Source organism: Protopterus annectens, chromosome 2.part1 (genome assembly GCF_019279795.1).
Source record: "Protopterus annectens isolate FY-2018-M chromosome 2.part1, PAN1.0, whole genome shotgun sequence".
Lineage (NCBI taxonomy): Eukaryota > Metazoa > Chordata > Ceratodontiformes > Protopteridae > Protopterus > Protopterus annectens.
Genome location: NC_056729.1, coordinates 1,379,584,491 through 1,379,611,764, shown reverse-complemented (window position 1 = coordinate 1,379,611,764; position 27,274 = coordinate 1,379,584,491). Strand labels below are relative to the sequence as shown.

Here is a 27,274-nt window from a genome sequence, read left to right as displayed (position 1 = left end):
GTGGGCTCAGGAATGTCACCTAAACAAGGGACTCTCTGTGACCCGGCCAGAGGCAAGTCAGATTCTAACGACAGATGCCTCAGATATTGCTTGGGGATCTCATCTAAATGGAAAGTGGATACAAGACAAGTGGCCTGCCAGACTACAGCATCTACATATCAACATGAAAGAGATGTTAGCAGTTCAGTTTGCATTAATTGCTTTCAAGGAGTTACTTCTTCCAGGGCAGGTGTTGATTCTAACAGACAACACAACTGTCATGTGGTACATCAACAAACAAGGGGGAACTCATTCTTACCCATTGTGCAGACAAGCAATGATTTTATGGGAGACTGCGCTCAGTCTGCAACTAACTCTTCAGGCAAGGTTTCTGCCGGAGCACAGAACTCCTTAGCAGATGTATTAAGCAGACAAATCATGGATCCCCACGAGTGGAAACTGGATCTTCATGTATTTCAAAAATTGACAGTGTCATGGGGAACTCCAGACATAGATCTGTTCGCTTCTCCACTAAACCACCAGCTGCCAAAGTTTTGCACGAAGGGATTTCATCACACAGCTTGGAAAGTGGATGCTCTTTCTTTCAGTTGGAAAAATCTTCATGTGTATGCTTTTCCGCCTCTGCCTCTTCTTCCAAAGGTGCTTCTAAAGGTCAGGCAAGACAAGCCAAGGATGATTTTAATAGCTCCAGATTGGCCTCGGCAGCACTGGTACCCATTACTGAGGAGTCTGGTAAGGAAGCCTCCATGGCCTTTACCCTTGATTCCACACCTGTTGTCTCAGAGGGAAGGTCATCTGCTCAATGTCAAGCTTCACTCTCTGCATCTAACAGCCTGGCATATTCTGTTTTGAAAGACAGCAGGTCTCAGCTTCCTCAACAAGTTTTAAATGTGATTATGGAAGCCAGAAGACCTAGTACAAGGAAAGTGTACGCAGAAAAATGGAAGAGATTTTTATTTTGGAGTGCAGCAAACAATTTGGAGATTTCTGAGCCAAATTTGAGTGTGGCTCTTCAATATCTTACTGAGTTACTGGACAAAGGTTTGTCTTTCTCTTCCATTAAGATTCATGCTGCAGCAATTTCAGCTCACTATGATTGTGACCCACCATTGTTTTCGCATCCTTTGTTCAAGCAATTTCTTAGAGGGCAAAGAATATAAGACCCCACGAGAGCTCCTACTCCTGCTTGGGATCTCAATTTTGTGTTGGAGAAACTTACTCTACAACCTTTGAGCCTGCGGCTACTGCTGAATTGAAATACTTGTCATGGAAGACTGCTTTTTTGTTGGCCATTACTTCTGCAAGAAGGGTTTCTGAGTTGCAGGCCCTTATGGCAGTGGAGCCTTTTTTGATTTTTCATAAGGATAGGGTATCTTTACATACTAATCCTTCCTTTATGCCTAAGGTGGTTTCTAGTGTGGCTTTAAACCAAACTATTCATTTGCCTACCTTTTATGCAGATCCCCAAAATAAAGGGGAAAAGATTTTGCACACTTTAGATGTACACAGGCTATTGCGTTATTATTTGAGCAGGACTAAGGATTTTAGGCAGTCTCAGCAGTTGTTTGTTTCTTTTGCTTTGAGTTCAAAGGGCAAGCCTGTGGCAAGCAAACTATTTCTAGGTGGATTGGGTGTTGCATTACATTTTGTTATTCCCATCATGGCAAGGAGATTCCAGCTGGGATTAGGCCTCATTCCACTAGGGCTACTGCCACTTCTACAGCATTTCTAAGGGGTGGCAACTAAGGATATTTTGGAGGCAGCTACTTGGAGTTCAGTGCATACTTTCACTAAGCATTATCACCTTCCTCTCTACTCTAAGTCTAGGGCTGGTTTTGCCACAGCTATTTTGCAAGGCATGTTGTCAGTTCCTGCTTCCTTATGATTTGCCAGCCTCCCTTACCTCTGCTTTGGGATTCTACCCAATAGTTAGGACTGCAGCAATGTGGAATGAAGAACATAGTACAGTTTTGTACCTACCATAAATGTAGATGTTCGAGGATCCACATTGCTGCAGTCCAATTTACCCTCCCTCCTTCCCCTCTGTGTTTAGGGGTGGTTGTGTAGGTGAGGTTATATTCTGCTAATTGTGTATATATTGTACATATATATTTTTTGGTGCAGGTATTTTGGGAGTTTTTTGGTTTTTGGCCTTATCTTTTCAGGGTCTTCTGACATCTGGGGCAAGAAAAGACTGAGGATATGACGTCGGTCATGCGCATTAGTACCCTGACGTACTGACGTCAGTCTAATGCGCCCTGACCGACGTCAGCCATATACTTTGGTATTCGGGCCGACTGGACAGCGGACTACCCAATAGTTAGGACTGCAGCAATGTGGATCCTCGAACATCTACATTTATGGTAGGTACAAAACTGTACTTTTTAGCTTGCCCACTAGGCTGAGATCTGGACCCTATACCTGTGCCAGAGGGGAGTCTTATTGGGGACCTGAAGAGCAATGGAGTGACCAGCCCCAGACTGACTTTGATCTCTGTGTGCTCTTAAAGGAAATTGCATTTTACTGTGTGTATTTCTTATCCTTTCCTCCAGTATGAGATGCCCCTCTCTGGTGAGGATTGAGGCTCCTTGATTGCTGGGCTAAGATATGGGCATCGTATATTAATTGGCGGCAGTGGTGGGATATCCACACCACATATTAATTGGTTGGCAAATACTAATTTGCTTGTACTGGTGTGGGTAGAGTGAATTCCTATAGCTTGTGTACAGTCAGCTTTGAAGGTGTTTTCTATTCTAAATCAGCCACACAGTGAATACTCAGAGTTCAGATGACAATTGTTTTATTTCTTTTGTTAGCTTAGTTAGTCAGGGTGAGCAGGCAGCATGTCAGCAGAGGAGTATGGAAAGCTGACAAGGAGCCAGCTGGTGGAGATGTGCCAGGCTAGGGGACTGATGCATGGAAACCTGACTAAGGCAGACCTGATTGCAGCCTTGATTACAGCTGCATCAGAAAACAGCAACCAGGAGGACAATCAGACTGGCAGTGGAGATATAATACCCTTGGAGAATGGACAGCTCAATCTTTCTGCAGATGACTTAAAAAGCCATCTGGAGCTAAAGAAATTGAGTTGGAGGCCAGGCATTTGGAGATAGAAGCCAAGGAAAAGGAGTGGCAGAGGAGGCATGAGAGGGAAATGCTGACTCTTCGCCAGAGTCATAGAGGTAATGGAGAAGGGAGTAACTGGACCCCAGAAGCACAAAAGGTCAGTAAATCTCTTCCGCAATTTAAAGAACGGGATAATTTTCATAGTTTCATTCATATGCTTGAGAGGGTACTGCAGGACCTGTAAGCAGTGCCAAAAGGTAGGCAAGGCAGGAGACAGGGTGAGAGCTCCTTTGATGCCTTTGCCTGTGATTGAGGAGCCATTTCAGGGGGTTGCTATGGATATTGTGGGTTTTCTGAGTACCTCAAGTTCCACAGGGAAAAAGTATATCCTAGTGGTAGTGGATTATGCTACACGATACCCTGAGGCAGTTGCTTTGTCTTCCATTGAGGCAGTGAAGGTGGCAAATGCTTTGTTAGAGATTTTCAGCAGGGTAAGTTTCCCAAAAGAAATACTGACTGACAGAGCTGCCATTTTCATGTCAGACCTGCTGGCTTGTCTGTGGAAGTCTTGTGGGGTGAAGCACATGAAGACCAACCCCTACCATCCCCAGAGTAATGGTCTTGTTGAGAGGTTAAACTCTACAATCAAATCTGTGCTACAGTCATTTGCAGATCAGTTTAAGAGGGAGTGGGACAAATATTTGCCCCATCTGTTGTTTACTTACAGAGAGGTTCCCCAGGAATCCACAGTTTTTTCACCCTTTGAGTTGCTGTATTGGCATAGGGTGAGAAGACCTCTAGATCTAATTCGAGATGAGTGGGAAGGTGAGTGCAAGTCTCACAACGAGTCTGTTGTGGCATACATCCTAAACCTCAGGACAAGGCTCAGGGAACTCATGGGCTTGGCCCAGGGGAACCTGGCAGAAACCCAACAACAGAAAAAGGTGTGGTATGACAGGAATGCTCGAGCTAGAGAGTATGCTGTGGGGCAGCTGGTAATGGTTCTCATTCCTGTCAGACACAACAAGCTGCAAGCAGCTTGGGAGAAACCCTACAAGGTGGTAAGAAAGGTAAGTGATGTTAACTACATGGTGAAGCTGCTAGGCAGTAGGCAGGGGCACAAATTGTACCATGTTAACATGATGAAACCTTACCATGATAGGGAGGCCCTTGTGCTGAGCATTTGCAGTGGATTGCAAGAGGAGTCTGAAGGAGATCTGGGGACTGATCTCCTCAGTGAGGCTCGGGCTGACACCTCAGTGGAAGGGGTAGCAATGTCCCAGCAGCTATCTCCTACCCAGGTTCGAGAAATCTGAGCAGTGTTGCAGGAATTTGGGGACATGTTCACTGGGAGACCAGGGTGCACCCACCTAGCGCAGCACCAGGTGGATACAGGACCCCAAAGGCCTATTACGCAGGCCACTTATAGAGTGCCTGAGAGAGTCAAACGGACTCTGAGGGAGGAGGTACAGGAAATGTTGGAACTAGCGGTGATTCAAGAGTCCAACAGTCCCTGGGCCTCCCCAGTGATGCTGGTGCCAAAGAAGGATGGCAGCACCAGGTTCTGTGTGGACTACAGGAAATTAAATAGTCACACAGAGTCAGATGCTTTCCCCATGCCCAGGACAGATGAGGCCCTAGAGCAGCTGGGTGGGGCTAAGTATCTTACAACCATTGATCTTACCAAGGGTTACTGGCAGGTGCCCTTGACTCCCAGTGCTAGTGAGATATCAGCCTTTGTGACTCCTTTTGACTTGTATGAGTTCACAAATATGCCATTTAGGATGAAGAATGCCCCAGCAACTCTCCAGAGGCGGGTAGATCATATCCTAGCAGGAGGGTTTGCCCTTGCTTACCTAGATGATATTGCCATCTGCAGCCATTCCTGGCCAGAGCACCTTCAGCATGTCAGGGAGGTGCTGGGCAGACTACAGAGGGCAGGGTTGACCATTAAGCTGAGCAAATGTCAGGTGGGTATGGCAGAGGTCTTCTATCTAGGACATAGAGTGGGGAGTGGTAAGATAAGGCCAGAACCTGCCAAAGTGGAAGCCATTCATTCATGGCCTGCACCTGTTACTAAAAAGCAGATGAGGGCTTTTTTAGGGACAGCAGAGTACTACAGAAAGTTGCCCCCCAGTTATAGTACCATAGCTGCTCCCCTCACAGCCCTGACAAGGAAGAACAGGCCAGATAAGGTAGTGTGGACTCCAGCATGTGAGCAGGCATTCCAGAAGCTTTGGGAGGACCCCCTGTGTTAGCCAGTCCAGATTACAGCAAAGAATTTGTTGTGCAGGTGGATGCTCCGAACCATGGTTTGGGGGCTGTACTTAGCCAGATTTCTTCAGAGGGGGAAGAGCACCCAGTGGTTTATCTCAGTCGTAGGCTCCAATCCAGGGAGGAATGCTATGCAGCTGTAGAAAAGGAATTTCTAGCCATAGTGTGGGCACTGCAGAAACTTCAGCCTTATCTTTATGGAAGGAAATGCACTGTTATGACAGATCACAACCCACTAACATGGTTAAACAGAGCCAGCCAGCAAAATGCCAAGTTGTTAAGATGGAGCCTGGGGTTGCAACCATATGATATATCCATGCAGCACCACAGTGGCATTAGCAATGCCAATGCAGATGGGCTCTCAAGACAGGGAATGGGGTTAGGTATACTCAGACCTCACTCCCTCAAGCAGTGTTTCTCAAAGGTCACTTGAAAAACTAGCTTGAGTTCTATGGGGAGGGGGATATCTGAAGATTGGATGAAGATAGGTGAAGGCTGCCAGCCTAGCCAGATAGAATTTTGGAGATAATTCTGTCATCTGTAAATATTAATGTAAACCACAGGCTTGTGTCTTAAATGGTAAAAATAGTGTTACATGTGGAACTGGAAAAAATGTAACAACAGTGCACTCTATTGACCAAGTAAACCATGTTGTGACCCTTTGATGTAAACACGGCTCCGGCCAGTCTAGATGAAGGAATTCTTGCTTTTGTTTTAAGGCCAGAGTTAAGGGACAGAATTTGCATGCATAAATGGCCTTTATTGTTCTGGTTTCTGCCCAGAGGTGAAGAATGCAAATGTAATTTCTGTTAGCCTGAGAACCCAGGGAAGTGTGAAGAATGATGTAATGTGAACCAGGAATATGATTTTAAAAAGATGGAAAATCAAGAGAGCATTAAGCATTTTTGTCTTGACCATCCAACTCAGCACTGCCTTTGCTGTATATGTAAGTTTATCTTAGACTTGTGTTTTCTCTTAGAAATAGCTAGAAACTAGAAGAACTGTACTACTGAATTTTAAGTATTTCTGTGTGATCTCTGAACTCTTGACTAGCACTGTATAGTAAAAAGTATTGTCTTGTGTTTTTATTACTAATTATTATATATTTGTAAACCTTTCAACTATGGCTCTTTTGTGTAGAGATAATTTAAGCTCTAGAGTACATTGCATGTATATAGTGATCCCATACCAAGTCACTCTAATAAGCTTTGACTGTTTAATTACACTCACCAGTTGGATAATATTGTGCAGTAAATTGGACACCCTTTTAAGGGCCTTGGAGTAGCTGATAAATATTAGTGGGTGGTAGCAGCTGATACTACCGTATAGTCTGGGAAAAAGGGACATAGCTGGAGAACCTGTGCCAGCCTTCCCCAGGAGTGTCTGTGTGGTTGTATAAACTCTTCTCAAAGTGTGTGTGTGTGTATGTGTGTGTGTGTGTCAGCTGCTTGGGCAGGGACACAAAGCACTGGTTGGACAGAGAGGGTGCTGGAGGTTTTAGCTTGCCTGCTAGGCTGAGATCTGGACATTATAGCTGTGCCAGTGGGGAGTCTTATTGGTGACCTGCAGAGCAAGGGAATGACCAGCCCTGGACTGACTTTGATCTCTGTGTGCTCTTAAGGGAAATTGCACTTTACTGTGTGTATTTGTTATCCTTTCCTCCTATATGAGACGACCCTTACTTGTGTTAGTGGTGAGGATTGAGGCTCCTTGATTGCTGGGCCAGGGCCTGGGCGTCTCAGAGACATCATAGAAGGGATCAAATTCTTCCATGGGACAGAACTATCATGCTGCAAGTCTTAACTCAAGCACCCTTTGAGCCTTGAAAAAAAAAGACTTTTTCTTGTAGCTGTTACTTCAGTAAGATGGATTTCCAAATTGCATGCACTTCTGTATAAATCACCTTATTTGGTCTTCCATAAGGACAGCGCATTCTTGAGAACAAACCCCACTTTCATCCCTAAGGTTGCATCTGAAATGAACCCTAACCAAACTGTCAATCTATCAGTATTCTTTCCAAGATTTTATAACAGAGTAAACGTTACATTTACCAGATGTTCCCAGACAGCTCTGTTTTTATCAACACAACTGAAAATAGTAGGAAATTGGATCAGTCATTTATGGCTTTTGCCAAAGCCAAAAAGGGCCAGGTGTTTCTAAGGTCACACTTTCTAGGTGGCTGTCTGGAATCCCTTTACTCAAGAAACCAAGAGCTCATTCAGTGAGGTCTGTGGCTACCTATACTGCTTTTATGCGCAGAGTCCCTATTGATGAACTATGCATTGCTGCAACTTGGTCCACGGTCTGTATGTTTGTCTCTCATTACAAGTTGGTTATACAGTCCCAATCCTGTACTTCTTTTGGCTCCACAATTCTCAGGAATATCCTTCCTTAGTGCCTCACAGGTGTCTGGTAGCTTGGGAATCTGTTTCAAAGTCTGAATAGTACAAAGAGTGAGAAGGTCACACTGAAAACCAATCTGTAAAAGCTAAATGAAAACTCCAGCCAAGCTAGAACTTTAAGTGAGTGACCTCCCAAACCTCCTGTGACAGAGGCACATGGGATATATGCAGATGACCCTTATGAACATCAGGTGTTTCAGCTATATGGCGATTCTGATTGCCCATGACTTTTACGTTTGAAGCTGTTTTAATGGACAATTTCAGGCCAATAAGGCCAAACCCCACTAGCTATGGATATGCATATTTCGGCCTTGGTATGACCTCATCAGCATAGCACAAGTAGAGTGTTTGACTAAGCATAAAAAACACAGGGTTGTTATAACCAGCTGATGTCCATTATCATTAGGGTGACTGCAAAATATCCCAACTAACAAATTAAAACAAAGAGTGCGAAGGTCACACTGAAAAACCAATCAGGAAAAACTAAATGAAAACTCCAGCCAAGCTAGAAACGACTTCAAACGTAAAAGTCATGGGCAATCAGAATCGCCATATAGCTGAAACACCTGATGTTCATAAGGGTCATTTGCATATATCCCATGTGCCTCTGTCACAGGAGATTTGGAAGGTCACTCATTGGAAGTTCTAGCTTGGCTGGAGTTTTCATTTAGTTTTTACTGATTGTGTTTTCAGTGTGACATTCTCACTCTGTTTTAATTTGTTAGTTGGGATATTTTGCAGTCACCCTAATGATAATGGACATCAGCTGGGTATAACAACCCTGTGTTTCTTATGCTTAGTCAAACACTCTGTTTGTGCTATGCTGACAAGTCATAACAAGGCCAAAATATGCATATCCATAGCTAGTGGGGTTTGGCTTTGTTGGCCTGAAATTGTCCATTAAAATGACTTCAAACGTAAAAGTCATGGGCAATCAGAATTGCCATACAGCTGAAACACCTGATGTTCATAATGGTCATTTTCATGTATCCCATGTGCCTCTGTCACAGGAGGTTTGGGAGGTCACTTACTGGAAGTTCTAGCTTGGCTGGAGTTTTCAGTTAGTTTTTAAAGGCTGAATAGTAAGAAAAAAGACAGCATCAGAGACGAAAGTTATATAATTAAAAAGAACAATAGATCCATATTGTTTGTTTTCATCAGGTTCAACATTTCTCCCTCCCTTCCCCTTCCAAATTTGGAATCTGGTAATCCTCTTTGACTCAAAGGACCTTGTCATTAATGCAGCCTCAGCTGGTTGCAATTTCTTAATTCTAATTCCTTCCCCATTTGAACAACTACTCCTGTTCATTATAATAGTGGATAACATAGGTGGATGGGCTAGTAAACTTCATCTGAGGTAATTGGTGGGAAGAGAGGGAAATATAGGTAGAGGATGAGCCAGAACCCTGGATCCACAGCTTCTGAGAACTGTGGATCCAATCAGATCCGATAACCACAAAGGCTGAACCAGATGAAAACAAGACACCATGAATCTACTGTTATGGTAAGTACAAAACTTTCAATGTTATGTTGTCCCTATCTCGCCTTCATTCTTGCTATTTGGGTTCGGAGCCGATCCTCTGCTCCGACTCGGCCGTATACTGTAGCTCAAAGCTTTTACTGGCTCGAGGCTAGCCCCTATCCCAACATGCCTAGCGGTAGTTGCCCAGATCTCATTTGCCACTTGCAGCGTCGAGATTGCTCATACTGCCTCGGACTGTTTTTCTTCTTTTTTACTAATTTCTAACTTTAGACAACATAGTGTTATTTTTCTGAAATTTATAGTGTGTTTGAGTGTTTTCTCCTTAGGTTAGTGCCTTTTCTTACCTTTCTGCTGCTGTTTTTCTGATTATTGTGGCCGTCATTTTTCTTTAGGCCTTCCTTTTCCTTGAGAACCCTTTCTTATAGTAGAGGGTTCTTGTCCTTTCAGCACCGCATTTTTAGTTAAAGGGCTCCTTTTTACTCTTCTCTCTCTTGTTTACTTTTACAGGAGAAGCCGTTTACGTTAGAGGCTCTCTTTGGTTGGGGGAGTTAGACATTTTTAGTTTAAGCTCTTCCCCTTCCATCCTTCCTCCTCTTTAACTTTTTTTTTTTTTTAAGTTATAGTTACAGTTTATAGTGATAGCAGTTTTATTGTTACTGCCTTTTTTCTTGGTGTACTTAGTTGATAGCATATCTAAGGATTCCACCAAAGAGACAAAACCTTCGGCTTTTAAAAAGTGTGACTCGTGTTGCCAAAAGATGTCCCTTACGGACGGGCACAGGAGTTGTGTTTATTGCTTAGGGGTTGTCCACCTGCAGGACTCGTGCTCTATATGTCATGCCTTTAGTTCTCGGGTCCTGCAGGAGAGAAAAAATAAGTTGATTCTGCAAGGCTTATTGAACAGCCACTTTGATGCTTCTGAGGGTACTCAGCCAGTCAAAAAACAGGACAAGTCCATTATGCCATAGGCCTCGTCGGCCCTGATTTCCAAAGTAAAGGGGAAAATTTTGAGTTTGTCGGTTCCGACAAAGCTCCTTCTCTGGCAGCTCCATCAGTAATCTTGGAGCCAGTGAGGACTCACAAGAGAGCCAAGTCTCCCTCTCTGGAACCGGTGCGGTCTGTTCCACAGTCTCCGCTTCTACAATCTGTGGCAGGTAGTCATTGGTCTTCCACGCATTCCTCTCAATCATCCAGGAGTCTTTCAGATGATGATGTGGAGAGGGTGGTGAAGAGGCTTCTCAAGACACCGGCATTAGCTAAATTGTTATTGAGCCCAGCCCAGAAGGAAGTGGTCCCGACAGTCCAACCCACACCATTATCAGTTCCCCCTTTGACTCCCTTGAGTTCGGAGCTGGAGTGCATGGAAGTCATTGTGGTGGAACAGTTGGTTCAGACTACCGCTCCGATCTCCTCGTTATCTCAGTCTATTGAGGGATCTGGGGGCTGATGCTCTCTCATCGGCTCCAAGGGAGGAAGTGGCATCGGACCCTTGTCCAACCCTGCTCTCCATCTCGGAGCTTCGGCGCAGATGAGCTTGTCTCCTACATCGGCCTCGGAGTCATCGCCCTCAGTTTGTAGGAGATCCCCGGTCTCTTTGGAGCTAGGGACTCTTTTGGGCTGAGAACGCGGTGCCTTCAAGGTGATGAGGAGCGTGCTGTCCTCTGAGATCGCAGCACCCTCTGTTCCATTGGCTCCTTCTCCTTTGATGCCGGTGTCCGCCTCAGAAACTCACCCCCCCCCACGCGTAGGGAACACATGCTCCAGAACGCCCCATTGGGTGACCCCACCTCTTCCCAAACCTCCCCAGAGCACCCCTCAGAGGAGGTGCCTTGGAAGAAAAAATGCAAGGAGAAGCATTTGGACTCCCCTGAGTCCCTCACTTCAGACACGGACTTGGAGGACTCAGAAGGGTCCCCTTCTAAGTATGTCTCTTTTTCAGACATCCTGGAAATCCTTAGACAGAGGGGGTTGCTGGAAATTCCTTGCTCCTTTTGAGGACTAGTTTGTGTACCTGGATGCATTTGGTTCCCGACCCTCCACCTCTTGGGTGTCTCCATCTTTCAACCCGCTCCTGGCCCTAGTGAGTTGGAAGGTGTGGAGCTCTCCAGAGACTATGGGCCATTTCCGAGGAGGCCCAATAAATTCACAACTGCTCCAGATGATAAGCTTTTTCTATCAAGGGGTGTTCCTGTTAATGCTATGGTGGTAGCAGCAGCCACCAAGAAAGAACTAGTGGAAACTTGTTCTAAAGTCCATCCGCCAAGCAAAGAGTCTCGTACGATGGACAGGTATGGGAAGCGTATGTTTTCTTCAGTGGCCTTTACCCTTAGGTTGTTGAATTATTTGTACCACTTTACACTTCTTCAGAGGGATCTCCTAAAGGAGTTGGGGGGATATCCTACAGGATCCTACAGCTGAAGGAGCTGCGGGCAAGGCGGCTTCACAGCTTGCGACCTTGACTTCTGTAGTTAACTCCTCCATGCGGCTGATCTCTTACACAGCAGATGGAGCAAGTAGGGCAGCAGGTACAGGAGTTGCCATGAGTAGACACTCCTGGATCTGCCTTTGTCAATTTGCAGAGCCCTTCAAGTTCTCCTTTACCAACACCCCCTTTGATGGCTTGTAGCTGTTTGGGCCTCAGGTAAAAGAGACTCTTACCAGGTGTGAATGGGATGGCAAACCTCTCTTTGCCATGAGAGTATGTTTTTCCACTCTCTCTAGACCTTACCCCAAAGGTCAGAAGAGCGGGAAGATGTGGTTCCAGAAATCTCAGGGAGCTTCGCTTGACACACATGGAGATTGTTTCCCCCAGGGGCAGAGGAGGAAATAATAATGGGAGATGCCGTTCTCGCGGCAGGGGGGTCCGCAGAATCAGGCCAACAGAGACATTTTCTCTGGCAGGCCCTTCCAGCGCTCCTGAAAGGAGGGCCAACTATCCACCTCTTTAGGCAGTGGGGGGCAGATTATCCTTTTACCCAAAAGCCTGGTAAACAATCACGGAAGATACATGGGTACTATTGATAATATCCAGGGGTTACAAAATTCCCTTCTCCCATCCACCCGTTACAAGAAAACAACAGTCAATCCCAGATGTGCCACACAAAAAGTCCCCAAAGACCAAGTCGTATCCGGCACTTACTCATGGTTCTTTTTAGTTCCAAAAAAGACAGGGGACTGGAGGCCCATTTTGGATCTCAGCAAACTGAATAAATCATTCAAGAAAACAAAGTCCCGGATGGTAACACTGCTGTCCATTCATCACTTTTTGGGTCAGGACAATTGGATCGCTTTCCAGGATGTGTACTACCACATAAAAATGCACAGGCAATCCAGGAGGTATCTACACTTCTGACTGAGAGCCAGTCATTACCAGTTCAGAGCTCTGCCTTTTGGTCTTACCACATCCCCCTGGGTGTTCACCAAATGCATGGTAGTAGTCAACGGCTCAGCTGAGGTGTCTAGGATTCCGGGGGTTTCCATATCTAGATGACTGGCTCCTCACTGCCACCACCAAGCATCAACTGGTCGAGGCACAGAACTCCACTATTCACACTTGAACACAACTAGGCATCACCATAAACTACGAAAAGTCTGGCTTGTTGCCTTGTCAGTATATTACATTTATAGGGCCAGATTTAGACACAAGGGCCATGATAGCAAAACTGCCTCAAGAAAGGGTGTTAACCATTCGTCGACAAGTTTCAGTCCTTGTGGCAAAGAAGAGAGTCCAAGCAAGGTTTGTCCTCAAGGTCTTGGGTTCAGTAGCTGCAGAAATTACTCTGGTCCTTATGGCGTACTACCACATGCGAATTCTTTAGTGGCTCCTTTTTGGTCAGTGGACTTTTCAGGATTTACCAATGTCACATCAGATTTGGATCATGGAGTCTTGCAAGAAGGACTAGCATGGTAGCTTCACTCCCCTCTGGTTTCAGTGGGCAGACCGTTTCTAACCCTCCAACCCTTAGCCACAGTGACCATGGACACTTCCCAGATAGGGTGGGGGGGGGGCATTATATGGGACTGTTTAAGGGACTTGGCCGGAACACAAGTACCACTTTCACATCAGTGTCTTAGAGATGAGAGCGGTGCTTCTCGCGTTGCAAGCACTTCAAGACTCTCTACCTACAGGGACTTTAGCAATTCAGACAGACAATATATTGGTGGTATGGTACATCAATAAACAGGGCAGAACCAGGTCTTATCCCTTGTGTTGAGAGGCTCTACGAGTATGGCAATGGGTGATGTCTTCCCAACGCTTTCTGGTTGCAACTCACATCCCGGGGAAAACCAGTGTGATAGCAGACAAGCTCAGCAGGGCTATTCTGATGCCTCATGAGTGGTCCATGAAACAGGATGGTGTGGACTTGATTTTTCGCAAATAGGGCCAACTATGCTGCGATCTGTTTGCCACCCCTCCTCAACAGCAAATGCAGCAGTTACTTTGCCCTAGTCCCGCCACCAGAACAGTCACCCAGGGACACACTTGTTTACATTTGGCCCCCGGGACTGCTTTACGCCTTTCCACCATTTCCCCTGATCCCCAAGGTTCTTCAGAAAGCACAGTCGTTGGGTTGCCAGTTAATCCTCATTTTCCCTTACTGGCCTCGTCAGATATGGTTCCCATTCCTTTGGCCTCATCTGCAGGGGGAGCCTTGGATCCTGGACCCAGTTCCAGATCTCCTGATGCATCAGTCAGTTGCTCTACATCCTTCCATTCAAACTCTCAAGCTGACAGCTTAGTTTCTCCACTTCTGGTCTTAGCCAGGCTTCCCGATGTTTCTCTGGCATTTCAACACATTTTGATTTCCTCCCATAAGCCAACTACAAGTAAAGGAAGAGGTTCTCTTGTTGGGCAGACAAAAACAAGATTGATCCCTTTACTGCACTCATTTCAAAGATTCTCGAATTTCTTACTGAACCCTTTGAGCAAGGAGCAGCGGCAGCTACTATCCAGGTTCAGCTGGGTGCCATTTCTAATTTCCATGAGGGAGAAATGGGCTCCAGCATTACGTCCCATAGGCTATGTAAAGCATTCCTAAGAGGTACTGCTCATTTAAGACCTCCAATAAGAGAACCTGTCCTCCCCTGGGACCTAAATTTAGTGTTAGAGAGTCTGATTCTTCCTCCCTTTGAGCCATCTGCTTCTTGTCCACTGAAGTTTGTGTCATGGAAGACCCTTTTCTTAACCGCCATTACCTCAGCTAGCAGGGTTTCAGAATTACAGGCCTTATCTGTTCGACCCCTGTACTTGATTTTCCACAAAGGTAGAGTTTCCCTTAGAACCATCCCTTCTTTCTTACCCAAGGTGTGCTCAGAGTACAATTTGAATCAATCCGTAGAGCTTCCAGTATTCTTCCCCAATCATGGCAACAAGGCAGAGTATAAGCTCCATCAATTGGACGTTCATAGACAGTTACGTTTTTATTTACACAGGACCAAGGACTTCAGAAAATCCGACCAACTGTTCATATCCTTTGCAGAGAACAAGTAAGGTTGCTCAGTTCCAAAAGTGACTTTACCTAAGTAGCTTTCAGACACTGTAATTTACATCTATGGTTTGCGCATTAAAAAACTTCCAAGGAAAATTAAAGGACTCTCAACTAGGGCCTTGGCTACCTCTATTGCTTTTCAAGCCAGACTGCCTCTGGATTCGATCTGTGCAGCAGCTACATGGACTAATCCTCATACCTTTGTCACTAATTACAAAGTAGATGTGACCTCCCGGAACAGGGCATCCTTTGGCTCAACGGTCCTGAAGAGTTTTTTCCAGTGAGCCACCTAAGAAACAGGTGCTGGGGACACAGTCCCAAATAGCAAGAACGAAGGTGAGATAGGGACAACATACCATATAGAAGTTATGTACTCACCATAACATTCCATGTTTGTTGTCCTTCATCTTGCCTTCCTTCTTGCGTCCCCACACTCCTCCCCCCTTCCTGGAGAATTGAGAGGAATTCCTTTTATTGGTTACACTGGCTGAGTTTCATTTGTACCATACCATTTGGTTAGTCCTAGTCTCCCCGTCTTTCTTTTGCTGATTGTTTACACCTTTATATGCAGGTGTTCTCTTGCATGTATGTATAGAGTAAATTTTTCTTCCTGCATAGTCTAGTGCTGGGTTATCACAAACGAGTTCTGGGTAACTACCGCTAGGCATGTTGGGATAGGGGCTGGCCTTGAGCCAGTAAAAGCTCTCGAGGTATAGTATATGGCCGAGTCGACCTGAGGATCGGCTCCAAACCCAAATAGCAAGAAGGAAGGCGAGATGAAGGACAACAAGCATGGAATGTTATGGTGAGTATATAACCTCTTTTTAATGAAGTCTACATAATTTTGCTGTGCTGTTTTGCCAGAATTGACTCTGTGTCCACACGCCCCACTAGAAGAAATATTCTGTGATACTTTTCTATCATTTCATGGACTAATTAAAACAGATTTTACATGATGAACAGCCTTCATTGGTTTTGAAATAAAAAGTACATGGCTGATGGTCTTTAGTTTTTCAACTGACAGTAACAAAGGATGAAAGCTAGAACACAATTACTACTGCATCATTTCTGACTAGTGTTGGACTAAAAAAGGTTATTATTATTATTAAGAGCTGTAATAGACTCTTGAAGGTTAACTGTTAATGCATATGCTTCACTCAACTTTCCTTTCTTTCTCTCCCATACTTCTTTCTGATACTAAAATGAATCTTCTAAACTGTTTCAGTGTAGAAGATACGCGTACATCATCAAGTATCACTCACCTGTACTAACCTGATTTCTGCTTCACATGTGCTCAGAATGACTATATATTGTCTTTTTCTGCCTTCTAGAATAAATATTTCACTGTGCTTTTAAGGGCTAAGTTACTATAACAGCTGGAGAGTATCATGATCGTTTACGTTTTCAGGTTTTTGAGTATGCCAGTTTTGTATTAGATTCTTAAAGTCTAGTGAGAGGTGTCCTGGCTGTAGATCATAAATACAATACTTTAGCATGTTCAGAAGACTAGACTGGATCGCTTTCACTTACTATTCTGAGTCCAAACAGTTATACACCTATCTACAGATTTACACTAATTTAGAAATTGTATACTCATGTCTGCATGGACAGGATCAGGGGTACTTGTGCCTCTAGTCAATGAGTTAACTATTTGTATAAGGGAGTTAGCATTCATAATGTCAATGACTCATTGTGCATGCTGACCTTTGATTGTGTAGGTCCAAATGTTGAAGGTCCCCAATATAAAGGTGATAGGGTTAATTGATATATCTACTGTGTTAAGATAGCTATTGTGGTGAGTTGGAGGCATAGAGGGTTGTTATGTAGCTAGCTATGAAATGGTAATTAATCTTATTTATGGTGATGTAAACATCTAAGAGTTCAAATTTGGGATCTTGAGAAGTCATTTCTGATGAGCTGATATCCCTGAAAATACTAACACTCAACTACAATTGCCAGTAGATCTGAAGACATGAAAGGTGCTAACCCCGGGAATAAAGGGGAGTGATGTCATTACTTTGAACCATGTCTCTGCAATTATACATGTATGAATGTGTTCAAGTTTGCAGGATGGCCAGCAGTTCAGGCATTCTTTGATAAGACTGTAAAGTGCTTTAGATTAAACTGTACTTGGTTTGAATGTCCAGCAAATGGACTGTGCCCAAAAAGGCAATACAGTGGCAGGAAAGGGTTTAACCACAGTGCAAAACATATGTTAAGAGACATGCAGAGTATTACAGTTCCAGAAGCCATGCTACTTAGTTCAGGTTTTCCAACTCTGATTTTTCTAGTAAGGCATTACTTTACCCTTTCAAGTTCTTTCAGATAGCTTGTTCAAAGGCTACAAAGTACATCATTATATTCAATAATGGGTCTTGTTATTGAGGGGTAAAGTGATACAATAATCTCCTTGTACTAACTAATCATGATATTTAGAATTAGAATGACTGTTTCCTTTAAAGACGCCTAAACCTTTTTCGCTTTTACCATTGGTAGGTCAGTTAAAATCCGAAGAAAAAATAAAATATTTGGGTATTGTTTTTTCAACAGATAATAGAGACTTCTATGTGAACAATGTTAAGCTAATTTGGGATCATATATTGTCTGATTTAAAAAGATGGAATAATCTAAAATTGCCAATAATGGCAAAGGTTTCAATTAGTAAAATGAATGTACTCCCCAGAATATTATATATTTTTCGAGCTACTCAAGTCTCAATTTCTAGGAAATTCTTTAAACAAATTCATACGGAATTAGTCAGATTTGTATGGGAACCTAGAAAAACTAGAATATCTTATGACAAATTGATGACTCCGAAAAATAAGGGTGGTTTAGACTTACCGAATTTTGAATTATATTATTTAATAATAAATGCTAATAGAATTCTAAGAGTGGTTAACTTTGACATGGCCAGTACTAAATGGTCACCCAAGTGGTTGGTTCTGAATTATAAACATGATGTTAAATTGGGTATTAATTCTAAGGCATTACCCTTTTTAAATAAAGATACCTTTAAATTGTACGCTTTGATGGAACATATTAGATTATATATAATATCAATACAAAACCTGTTTAAATCACTAAATCTCTTACAATATATGATGACTTTTCAACCATTTCACAAGAATCCGAATTTGAAAATCGGTAATCAATTGATAGATCTTAAAAAATTTCCACTTATAGTTGATCTAACCATACTTGATTTATATCCTTATCTTGGTATCTCAATACATGACATGTTAAGAGAGATGACCCTTCCTAACTCTTATTTAATTATAATGAGACAATTAAAGGATCTTTCCATAAGTTATTTTAGTAATTTCAAAATTAAAGAAGAAGATTTAACCAATTGTTCAAACTTATGGCAAACTCTTATGCAGGACTCTAAATATATAACGGCTTCATATAATTTGGTAAAAGACGTGAAATATAAAAACCAAATACTCTTATCAAAATACTGGAAGGATAAAATATTACCGATTGATGATAATAAAATATTGAAAGCAATTAACTTAACCTTAAAATCAGTATCTCTTCAAAAGTTATTATTTACTCAGCTGATGATATTTAACAATGCTTATTACACTCGTCTCAGTCTGCATAAATTCAACTCTAAAAATTCACCTAAATGTCCATATTGTATTGATCAAATGGCTGACCTTTTACACATGTTCTGGAGCTGTAAATGTATATTCAAACTTTGGAATTCTTTAAAAATTCAATTACAAAAAATGGGTATTTAACATTCCACACTTTCTTGGGAGTTTATGATTCTTCATATTCCTCCGAATAACTTAGACAGATCCCAAATGATCATACTTATAAATATTTTCTTGTTAATGAAGCTTTATATAGCTACAAATTGGCTGAATCCATCTCAGACTTCATGGGAAAACTTTAAAAGTGTAGCGATAAAACATATTTTAGCACATAAATTACTAATCAAAGATCATAAGAAAAATATAAATAATACAAAAATATGGGAGCAAATCTTTAATATTGTGTTAGCTTAATGTTCTAATCCAGTTCTCCCCTGGAAGTACATACTTAATATGGAAGTTAGTATTGATAAGCCGGTATATTGACACTAGATCTTTTAATACTCTTTTTAGAATTTTATCTCAATGTATAATGATCTTATGTAACTGTTGGAAGCATTCATGTATATAATGTATATATGTTGTAGTATTGTATTAACAATTGGAAAAGAATAAAGGTTTATTATTGAAAAAAAAAAGAATTAGAATGACTGCAAAATATATTTTTGACCTTGATGAATATGTATGTTAAATATTTATTAATATATATTATTGTCCGTAGATCTTTAATGATAGTCTTTTATGTGATTTGAACAATTAGTTTATAATTATTATTTTTGTTCTTTTTATTTTATTGTCATGATACTACATTTACTGACAGTAAATGTGAGATTGTTACTTCTGCACCAGATATGTATTTTTTTGGGCCAAGTTGGAGAACTTCAGCATCATTGAATTAATTATATTATCTGGTTTGCAAGTATTAGTATATTCATTTAATCATACCCAGTTTACCACTTTTATATCTAATGAAAATTGCCCAAAAATATGTGGCCCTAGTACACACTGTAGGGCAAAACTGGTAACCCCTTGTCAGAATAATAGATAACTCCTCCCTGCCTGTCTTTTTGAATTCTTTGTTTTACCCATTGAATTATATACAGATTGACATTTAATGCTTTAATCTGTCAGTTATTCTCTTATCTGGAATAGTGTTTGTAGACATCAGCCCTTCATCAAGTGCTTCTTTTACATCTTCAAAGAATGTCACCAAATTCAAAAGGCAAGGTCTTCTCTTAATGGTATATATTTAGGTGAGAGAGAGAAAATTGCTCGAACATCAAATTCTGAAATCACAAGACAGTGAGGAACAGAACACAAATTGCTCTTTTCCATAAGAAATCATTGTCAATGTGATTTCTAAGTGTGTGTCAGCAGTTTTGTCTTTGGTTAGGGAGATTTATCCCTTTTATGTATTTATAAAATATGGAATGTGTGTACAAGTTTGAGGGCTGAGACAGGCAAATAATATAGTTAGAAGTTTCATCCTTTTCATATTTCAGATAATTTGTACTTGAGTTTTGGTTCCTCTGTTTCTTCATATTCAAAGTTTCATTGGGGAATCTCCTTTTAACAGACCCATACTGTTCCAGAATTAACAGAAATAGGTCCTCTGTAATTTTGGGTATATTTCATTATGACTTTTTCATGATTTTCATAGTTCAGAGTCAGGCTGATTTGATGAAAATTCCTCGAGTCTCATGTGCCCCACCTTGTGAACTAGAACCAGCACATCATGTTACCGTAGGTAAGGAACATGTCCAGATGCTAACATAGTGCTTATTGTGATCAGTGTTTGGTTAGGTTTTCTTTGATTCTATATAAGAAGCCATCAGGTATGTTTTCCGGTACCCTGGAACTTAATCTCTAATTTGACTTTTGTGACAGCAATTGTCATGTATGTATTGCATAAGGAAAAGTCAGCATTATTGTATTGCAGTACCTGACATTGTCAGACTGTGCAGAAGTGGGCGTGGCTAGTGCGATTGACATGCCAACTGACCATGATGTCATATGCAAACAATGCACGATTGACTGATATGCAAATTTGCCAGTGATATCATGCATACATTACATGTTGACAGTTGGATGTTGTTAACAGGGAACTGGTCAGGAGCTACTGAAGGATTTGCTACTATTTCACAAAACCTAAGGAGATGTCTACATTCAGCGATAATTACCTGAATGAAATTACTTCTTCCTTGAGCCCAGTGATATAATTTTTAAAATCATTTGGGGATTCTGCCCGAGGAGAAAAACTGCCTTAAATTTTGACTATAAGACATCTGTTGTTGCTCACAGACCATCCTTTGCTTGGAAGTGTAGATTAAGGAAGTACAGTAGTAAAAAAGGTATACTGGCTGGAACATTTATTTGGTTCCTAGACATTTAGATGAATTCATGTGGAAAAGTAAATATGGGGGAGACTTTGATCTGCTGTTTACCTGTTGTCTTGGTCACATAGGGGGAATTTCAGGAAGCTCACTGAAGTGAGGGTGCTGAGATGTTGCCCCTCACTGAAGGCAGAAATTAAGCAGGTTCTGAGCTGTACCCTGGAAATCATTTGGGCATGTTGGACATTGATTCTGACAAGGAAAATGTGAATATTGTGCTGGGACTCACCTTCCCTTTATTTTTTTTTATTAGCTTGCCAGTTGAAATGTATTTTTACTTTTATCAAAGTTGTGTAACTCAATAGACAAAGCAGTTATGGTGTAAATTTATCTCAGTAGTAAGTTAACTGTTGTATTGCTATTATTTTAAAATTAATGTAGTTTCAGTGCTGTTCCTTTAGTACTCCTTTACCATTTATAGTGACATTCCTTTAAAATTAATTTTAATAGTTGATTTTAAAAAACGTTTTGTTCTTATTTCCCTGAATCAGAATGGGATTTTCTGAACATTCATTTTAAAACCTGAACATTTGATATGCAAATACATGAATATTCATGAGGCTAGTGAGGACAGCTCCATGAATATTTATTACATATTCATACATGTCACCAGGTGTTGGATAGTCGGTGGGTTATGAGTGGACCTTGCTACTATGCATCCGTGTGAGTTGCTATAATACAATAACATCGAAAAGTCTACCCTTGTCTTTGACATTCTGATGTGTCTTTGCTTATTGTGAAGTTCACTCAAAAGTTTCTTCAAGCTTATTCACTCTAGCCTACTTACTACTGTCTTACTTGATGATGACTGCTTTATTATTTAGTAATTACGTGTTACATTCACAAGTTTTCTTTCAATTTTCTGATGTAATTGAAGAATATCCTATTGCTTCCAGTCTTTGGTACTAAGCCAAGCCCACAGTTCTATCTGAAAGATTTAGTAAGAAAATTAAAGTACTTTCTCAAATTTAAGTAGTTTCTATACCTTGTTTACTCTGGACTTGTTTTTATAAGAATGGTATTTTTTGAGACCTTAGTAATAGTTATTTTTTCTGTTATTTATCTTATTAATTTTATAATGATGCCAAACGTTTTTCTTTTCAGTTGTATTCATAGTGCAAGACTTAATAATTGCTCATTAGTACTTTCCTGGGTATACATGTTTGGGTTATCAAGGCTACTATATTAGTCTCTTTTCATCAGTAACATATTTACTGCATCATAGTTTCAATTTACAAGGTGTAGGAATGATGGCTTATTTATGACTGACTTTGATTTTACTTTTAGGTTAAAGAATGTTTCTTGAGCTGTGTTACTTAAACATGGAATAACCATGGAATGGCAGCAGAAAGATCCCAAGTTCTTCAGTATGATAGCAAAGATATTGCCATCCATAGTTGGGTTTTACATTTTTTTGTTACAGATAACAGTGTTTGTCAGTCACTTAATATTTGAGCATATTTGTTTGACATTGAGTAGTTTACCCAGTCACTGTTTGGACACTTAAAATTCCTCATAAGAATTGTGTAAGATTGATTTTTATATCATGGACTTCAGCCAGCTTCCTTTAGCTATCAAAGTCATATAATCACAATGTTTTGCTTTAGAATGATGCAGTGATTATTATCATTCTGTATCATAAAGGCATACGCTTTTATTATTTTCATACATAGAAATGGACACAAGACTACTCAGAAACATAAATATAAGCAATTTATTCAAAGGTTTGATGATTTGTTTTCATTGTTTCCATGTTACAGTCACATTTTAACTGAGAGATCAACTTTGATCACAGAAACGGATAGTTTGAAGCAACAGAATACAGAGCTTAGAATGTTACTCCACCAGTATATCAACTCCACAGTAAGTAAACATTTTTCTTTAGTGTTTCTTCCCCCTCATTACATGACTGCGTTCTGATAACTGTTGCTGCATTTATATCATGTCTGGGAAATTCAGGCCCCGTACTTGCAGGAGAACTAAAGCATCATAGACCATACTTCAGCCGTTTTCACCAGCCTTTTAGGCAAGTTGTGTGGCAAGAAAAATGTCCAGCACAGAGTTGAGGATATGAGCTGCTATCAAGCTTTATCCTGTAGTCATGGTTTTGATTCCCCCCGCTTCATTTTGCTTACTGCATGACTTTAAATAAGTTTAACTAGATAGTGCTTTTGGTTTGCCTGTACAGAAAGATTTACATCTAGTAGGTTTGCCCAGCCAGCAAATGAAAACGTAGACTGTAACACACAAGGAAACATGGGACATGAATTTAAAATACATTGGAATCAAATATGCTAAAGTTTACTTGAACTGTATGACATTCATAAATTAGCATGGATTTATGATTTCAGTTTTTTTTAGGCAGTGTGGAATATTGCCTTCTGAGGGTTAGAACCAGTATAAAAGATCTATTTTCTGTGTGAGGCATTTGAGAGGTGTATGGCACAGAGTAGTGTGTGAGGGAGAAGAGTAGTGGCTAGTAATCTGAGCATGTAGTGTTCTCATAAGAGATTTGGGCACAAAAACTGTTTTCATATTACCCCCTAATTGTTTGTTTCATCTGCAAAAATTCAAAATTTCTAAACTTTTTTTGGCGCTTCCAGCATTTCAGTGCAAAAACCAAACTTCTAGCAAAAGCCTTTTGAGTGAATGAGAGATGGAGACAATGGTATTACCTTTTTGGGGCTGGAATGAGTATTTTGCAAACTGATGGCCCTTTGTTAAAGCATTTATGTTACTCACATTGCCCTTAAATAGCATTTGTTTTTACAGAAGGTGTTGTAAACAGCAACAACAAAAACTCCATGCTTAATGCTCTATGCACTCTAGCAGCTCAACTTTACTTTTTTGCTTCTTAGCTTAGTTGAGTTGGCGATATAGTGATTCAGTGGTTAAGGTTTCAGCCTTGCAGTTCTGTGGTCTACAGTTTATGTCTGAATTCCATTGACTGCCTAAGTTGAGTTTTCATGATTGCCTCATGTCTATGTGGGTCCTCTCAAAATATATTGCTGTAATTCAATTTGTAAGTGAAGTGCTTTGCACACTATACGTGAAGATGTTTCTGGGTTCATTTCCCTCATAGCATTATGCTTTAGTCCAGCAGTTAGCACGGTGGATTAACAAGCTACTTCCTGTGGCACACTGTTTGATGTCTTTGGGCTTCGTTTGTCTACTATGTGACCCAACGAAATACCACTACTAAAAAACCAAAAGAAATCCAAAGCTAGGAAACAGCCTGCCAGTGTATGGCACTAGTGAAGAGACTTAGACCACCAAGTAGCGTAGAATCAATTTAATTTCCGCTTTCGTCAGAAGACTTCATCAGAATACACATTTACAATAAATGAACCACCTTAAATAACACTTCAATAAATCAATTAACCAATTAGTTTAAAAATCTAAAAACCTTTAAGGTGCTACTGCACATTAATTAAATAAAGGTGCAATATTATTTTTATTTTTATTGATACCTAACTTACCATTCTTTAAAAAACATTTAATATTAATGGTCCCATTTAAACCAGGGTGCTTGTCAGATTTCAAACGAATCTGCCACAAAGCTTCCCTTTGCTCTACAAAATTCCTGAAGTCTCCCCCCCTCAAATCAGATTTACAAACTTCGAGAACAGAAAATAGAATTTTTTTAAAATTGCTACAAACAACAGAGTGTTTAAACAATGCATTAGTATCATCGTGTGTCTTAATACCATATAGGTGCTCACGTATACGGGTTTTTAGGCATCTCGTCATTCCAACATAAAAAGCTGGACATGTACTGCATAACCCGATGTACACTACCCCCCTAGTACTACAATCAACATATTCAGGTACCCGAAAGGTTTTGTCAATGCTTTCAATGACAATCAATGGCCCTACAGAGAGAAATCGACATGTGTTACAATTATAGCAAGGAAAAACACCCTTTGTCTTAGTTTTATTAATAACTGGTTGTATACTGTTGGCCTCTAGTGCCTTTTTGATGTTAAAGGTGTTTCTGAAAACAAAAACTGGTTTCTCACCTAACACTTTTGAAATGTCGCTATTCCCTTGGATAATTTTCCAGTTTCTTTCAATCAAATTTTTAGTAGCCGGCCCGTCAATACTCATTCCCAAAGAACATACAGGACCAATAATACTGGTATCGGTAGGAACATTCATAATGGTCGCTTCTTGATTAATGTCCACTTTATAATCCAAAATAGCTGGATAAAAAGTGTTTCTCCTACTTAAAACAGAAGTGATAATATCATCCAACATAATACTGGGATACCCCCTCTTTAAAAACAATTTTTTAATGAAAAAAACTTCTTCATGTAAATCACTTTCAGATGAAGTCATTCGACAGGCCCTAATGAACTGTCCCTTTGGGATGTTTTTAATAGTATGTTTTTGGTGTGCACTGTCAAAATGGAGATAATTATTTGTAAAGGTCTCCTTACGATGTATTTTACTATTAAATTTGCTTTCAAAGGAGTCCCATCTTAAAGAGACGTCCAAGAAATCAACCAATAAACCAAAGTTCCCTAGTTTAAATTTTAAAAAACTAACCTGTTTGTTAATCTCATTAACAAAATCATTCACGGTACCACTGTCTCCTTTTATAATAAAAAACAAATCATCAACAAACCTAAAGTATACTAAAATTTCAAACCTGGTCCTAAGCAGGGTTAAAAAGAATTCCTCCCACCAAGCCATTACCAAGTTGGCATAAGAAGGGGCCGCTGAAGACCCCATGGCCACTCCCCTTTTTTGTCTGTAATAACAATCCCCAAATAGAAAGTAATTGTGGTGGAGTAAAATTTCAAGGAACCTACAGATGATAGAAATTTGACCAGAACTGAATTCCTGGCATTTACATAACAAGGAACGAATAGCATCAACCCCTTCTTCATGAGGTATACAGGTATATAAAGATACCACGTCTAAGGTAAACATGATGTGTTTGCTAGAATCAAAAATACCTTTACTTGCAAAATTATTAAACCTATTTAGGAAATGCCAGGAATCCTTAATAAATGATTCCTGTCTGGATACCAAAGGTCCCAAAGTGGCGTCCAGAACCAATGAAATCCCCTCAGTAACTGAGTGGGGAGAAGACACTATAGGCCTGAATGGGGGGTCAAGAAGATGTTTATGTGTTTTAGGAATACCAAATAAAACACCTACCCTAGGCTTCTCAATCACACAAAATTCATAGACATCCAAGTTAATCTCATTATTCATGAGAGCATCATACAATAAAGAATGTATAAACATTTCCTTTTTCTTAATTTGAAAGGGTGTAACCAGTTCATATTCATCATGATTATTTAATAAAATCATCATTTTATTATTATACTGTTCCTGAGTCATTATAACTATGTTACCACCCTTGTCGCTTTTCATAAAGCGCAAACTACTATTCATTTCACGTAATTTATTAAATGCTTTTCTTTCTTTTAAACTCAAATTGTGCCTGTGTTTAAATTTACGTGAAAGAATGTTGTCAAGATCATTGACACATGACTCCTCGAATATTTTTATAGTGTGTGACAAAGGGGGGTTGTAAACAGAAGGTTTGACCAAAGGACTATTACCAACAGGAATGTCATTCAATATGTAAGATAAATTTAGTTTCCTAGAAAATTTTTTAATATCTAATACAGTGTTACCATAATCTGCTCTGACAGTGGGAACGAAATTAAGACCAAGTCTCAGCACTTCAAGTTCTTCTTCACTAAAAATAAAGTCAGTGAGGTTTATAATATCAAAATTTGATTTGTCATCGTCGTTTTCTATTTCATCATCTAACTCTCTTCCTCTGAAGAGTGGGAACCCAGGAATGTCCTGCTCCTGGTTAACATGGCCTTCTTGTTGTTCGGACCTCTTTTTCCTAAAAAAGCCGAACCACCTGGGTTTGATGTATCTGAAATAGCGTTCTCACCAGAAGTGCCGGTGTTGACAGTACCGGCATTGATATCAGTTACTTTGCTTGTCCCTTCTGTCACAATATCACCAGTAGAATGACTAACTTTTTCATTGCCCGGTTTCGCAAAATCAACATTGAAACCGTTGCAATGACCAAGCAAACCACTGTCACAAGTCATGCTGGAAGATGTAATCTTCCTATTTGTGTTAGCATCAGATAATAAAGGCTTGTTATAGTTGCTTACAGCATTGCTATAAAAACGTTTGTTGCCGTAATGTGAAGCTGCTACCCTGGAGTGGGACTCCTTATTCCCAGGGACAAAAAAGTTATAAGCAGAGTTGGACCGGTAACTACTAATGTCCCGTTCAAGTTTTGATTGCTTTCTGTTAGTTACTTCCAGAGAATGCTTATCTACGTCAACAAACAGTTTTTTAAAAAAAATCATGTTGATTTGACATGCTGCAAACATTCTTTATATAACCTTCTAGTTGACAAATTTCATCTTTTAAAGCGTTCATTTTAGCAATATTGTTGTCTCTCAATATTTTCAAAAATGCCATACCTGTTTCATTAAAGAACGAAACCAAGGTACCGAACAAAGGATCACCGATCTGCACTCCATTGGGGCATTTAAAAAAACGTAACCCCTTAGGCATTACT

At 40.6% G+C, this 27,274-nt stretch overlaps 1 protein-coding gene across 2 annotated transcripts in view; it reads left to right on the top strand.

The window, feature by feature from the left end:
• The window catches only part of DRC1 (dynein regulatory complex subunit 1), a 2,270,880-nt gene that overhangs the window by 2,144,040 nt on the left and 99,566 nt on the right, over positions 1–27,274 (top strand). For both annotated transcript variants that reach the window (XM_044062852.1, XM_044062853.1), the window contains one exon: positions 22,467–22,569. In XM_044062852.1, the coding sequence (XP_043918787.1) occupies positions 22,467–22,569 (103 nt within the window). The remainder of the gene's footprint in view (positions 1–22,466; positions 22,570–27,274) is intronic.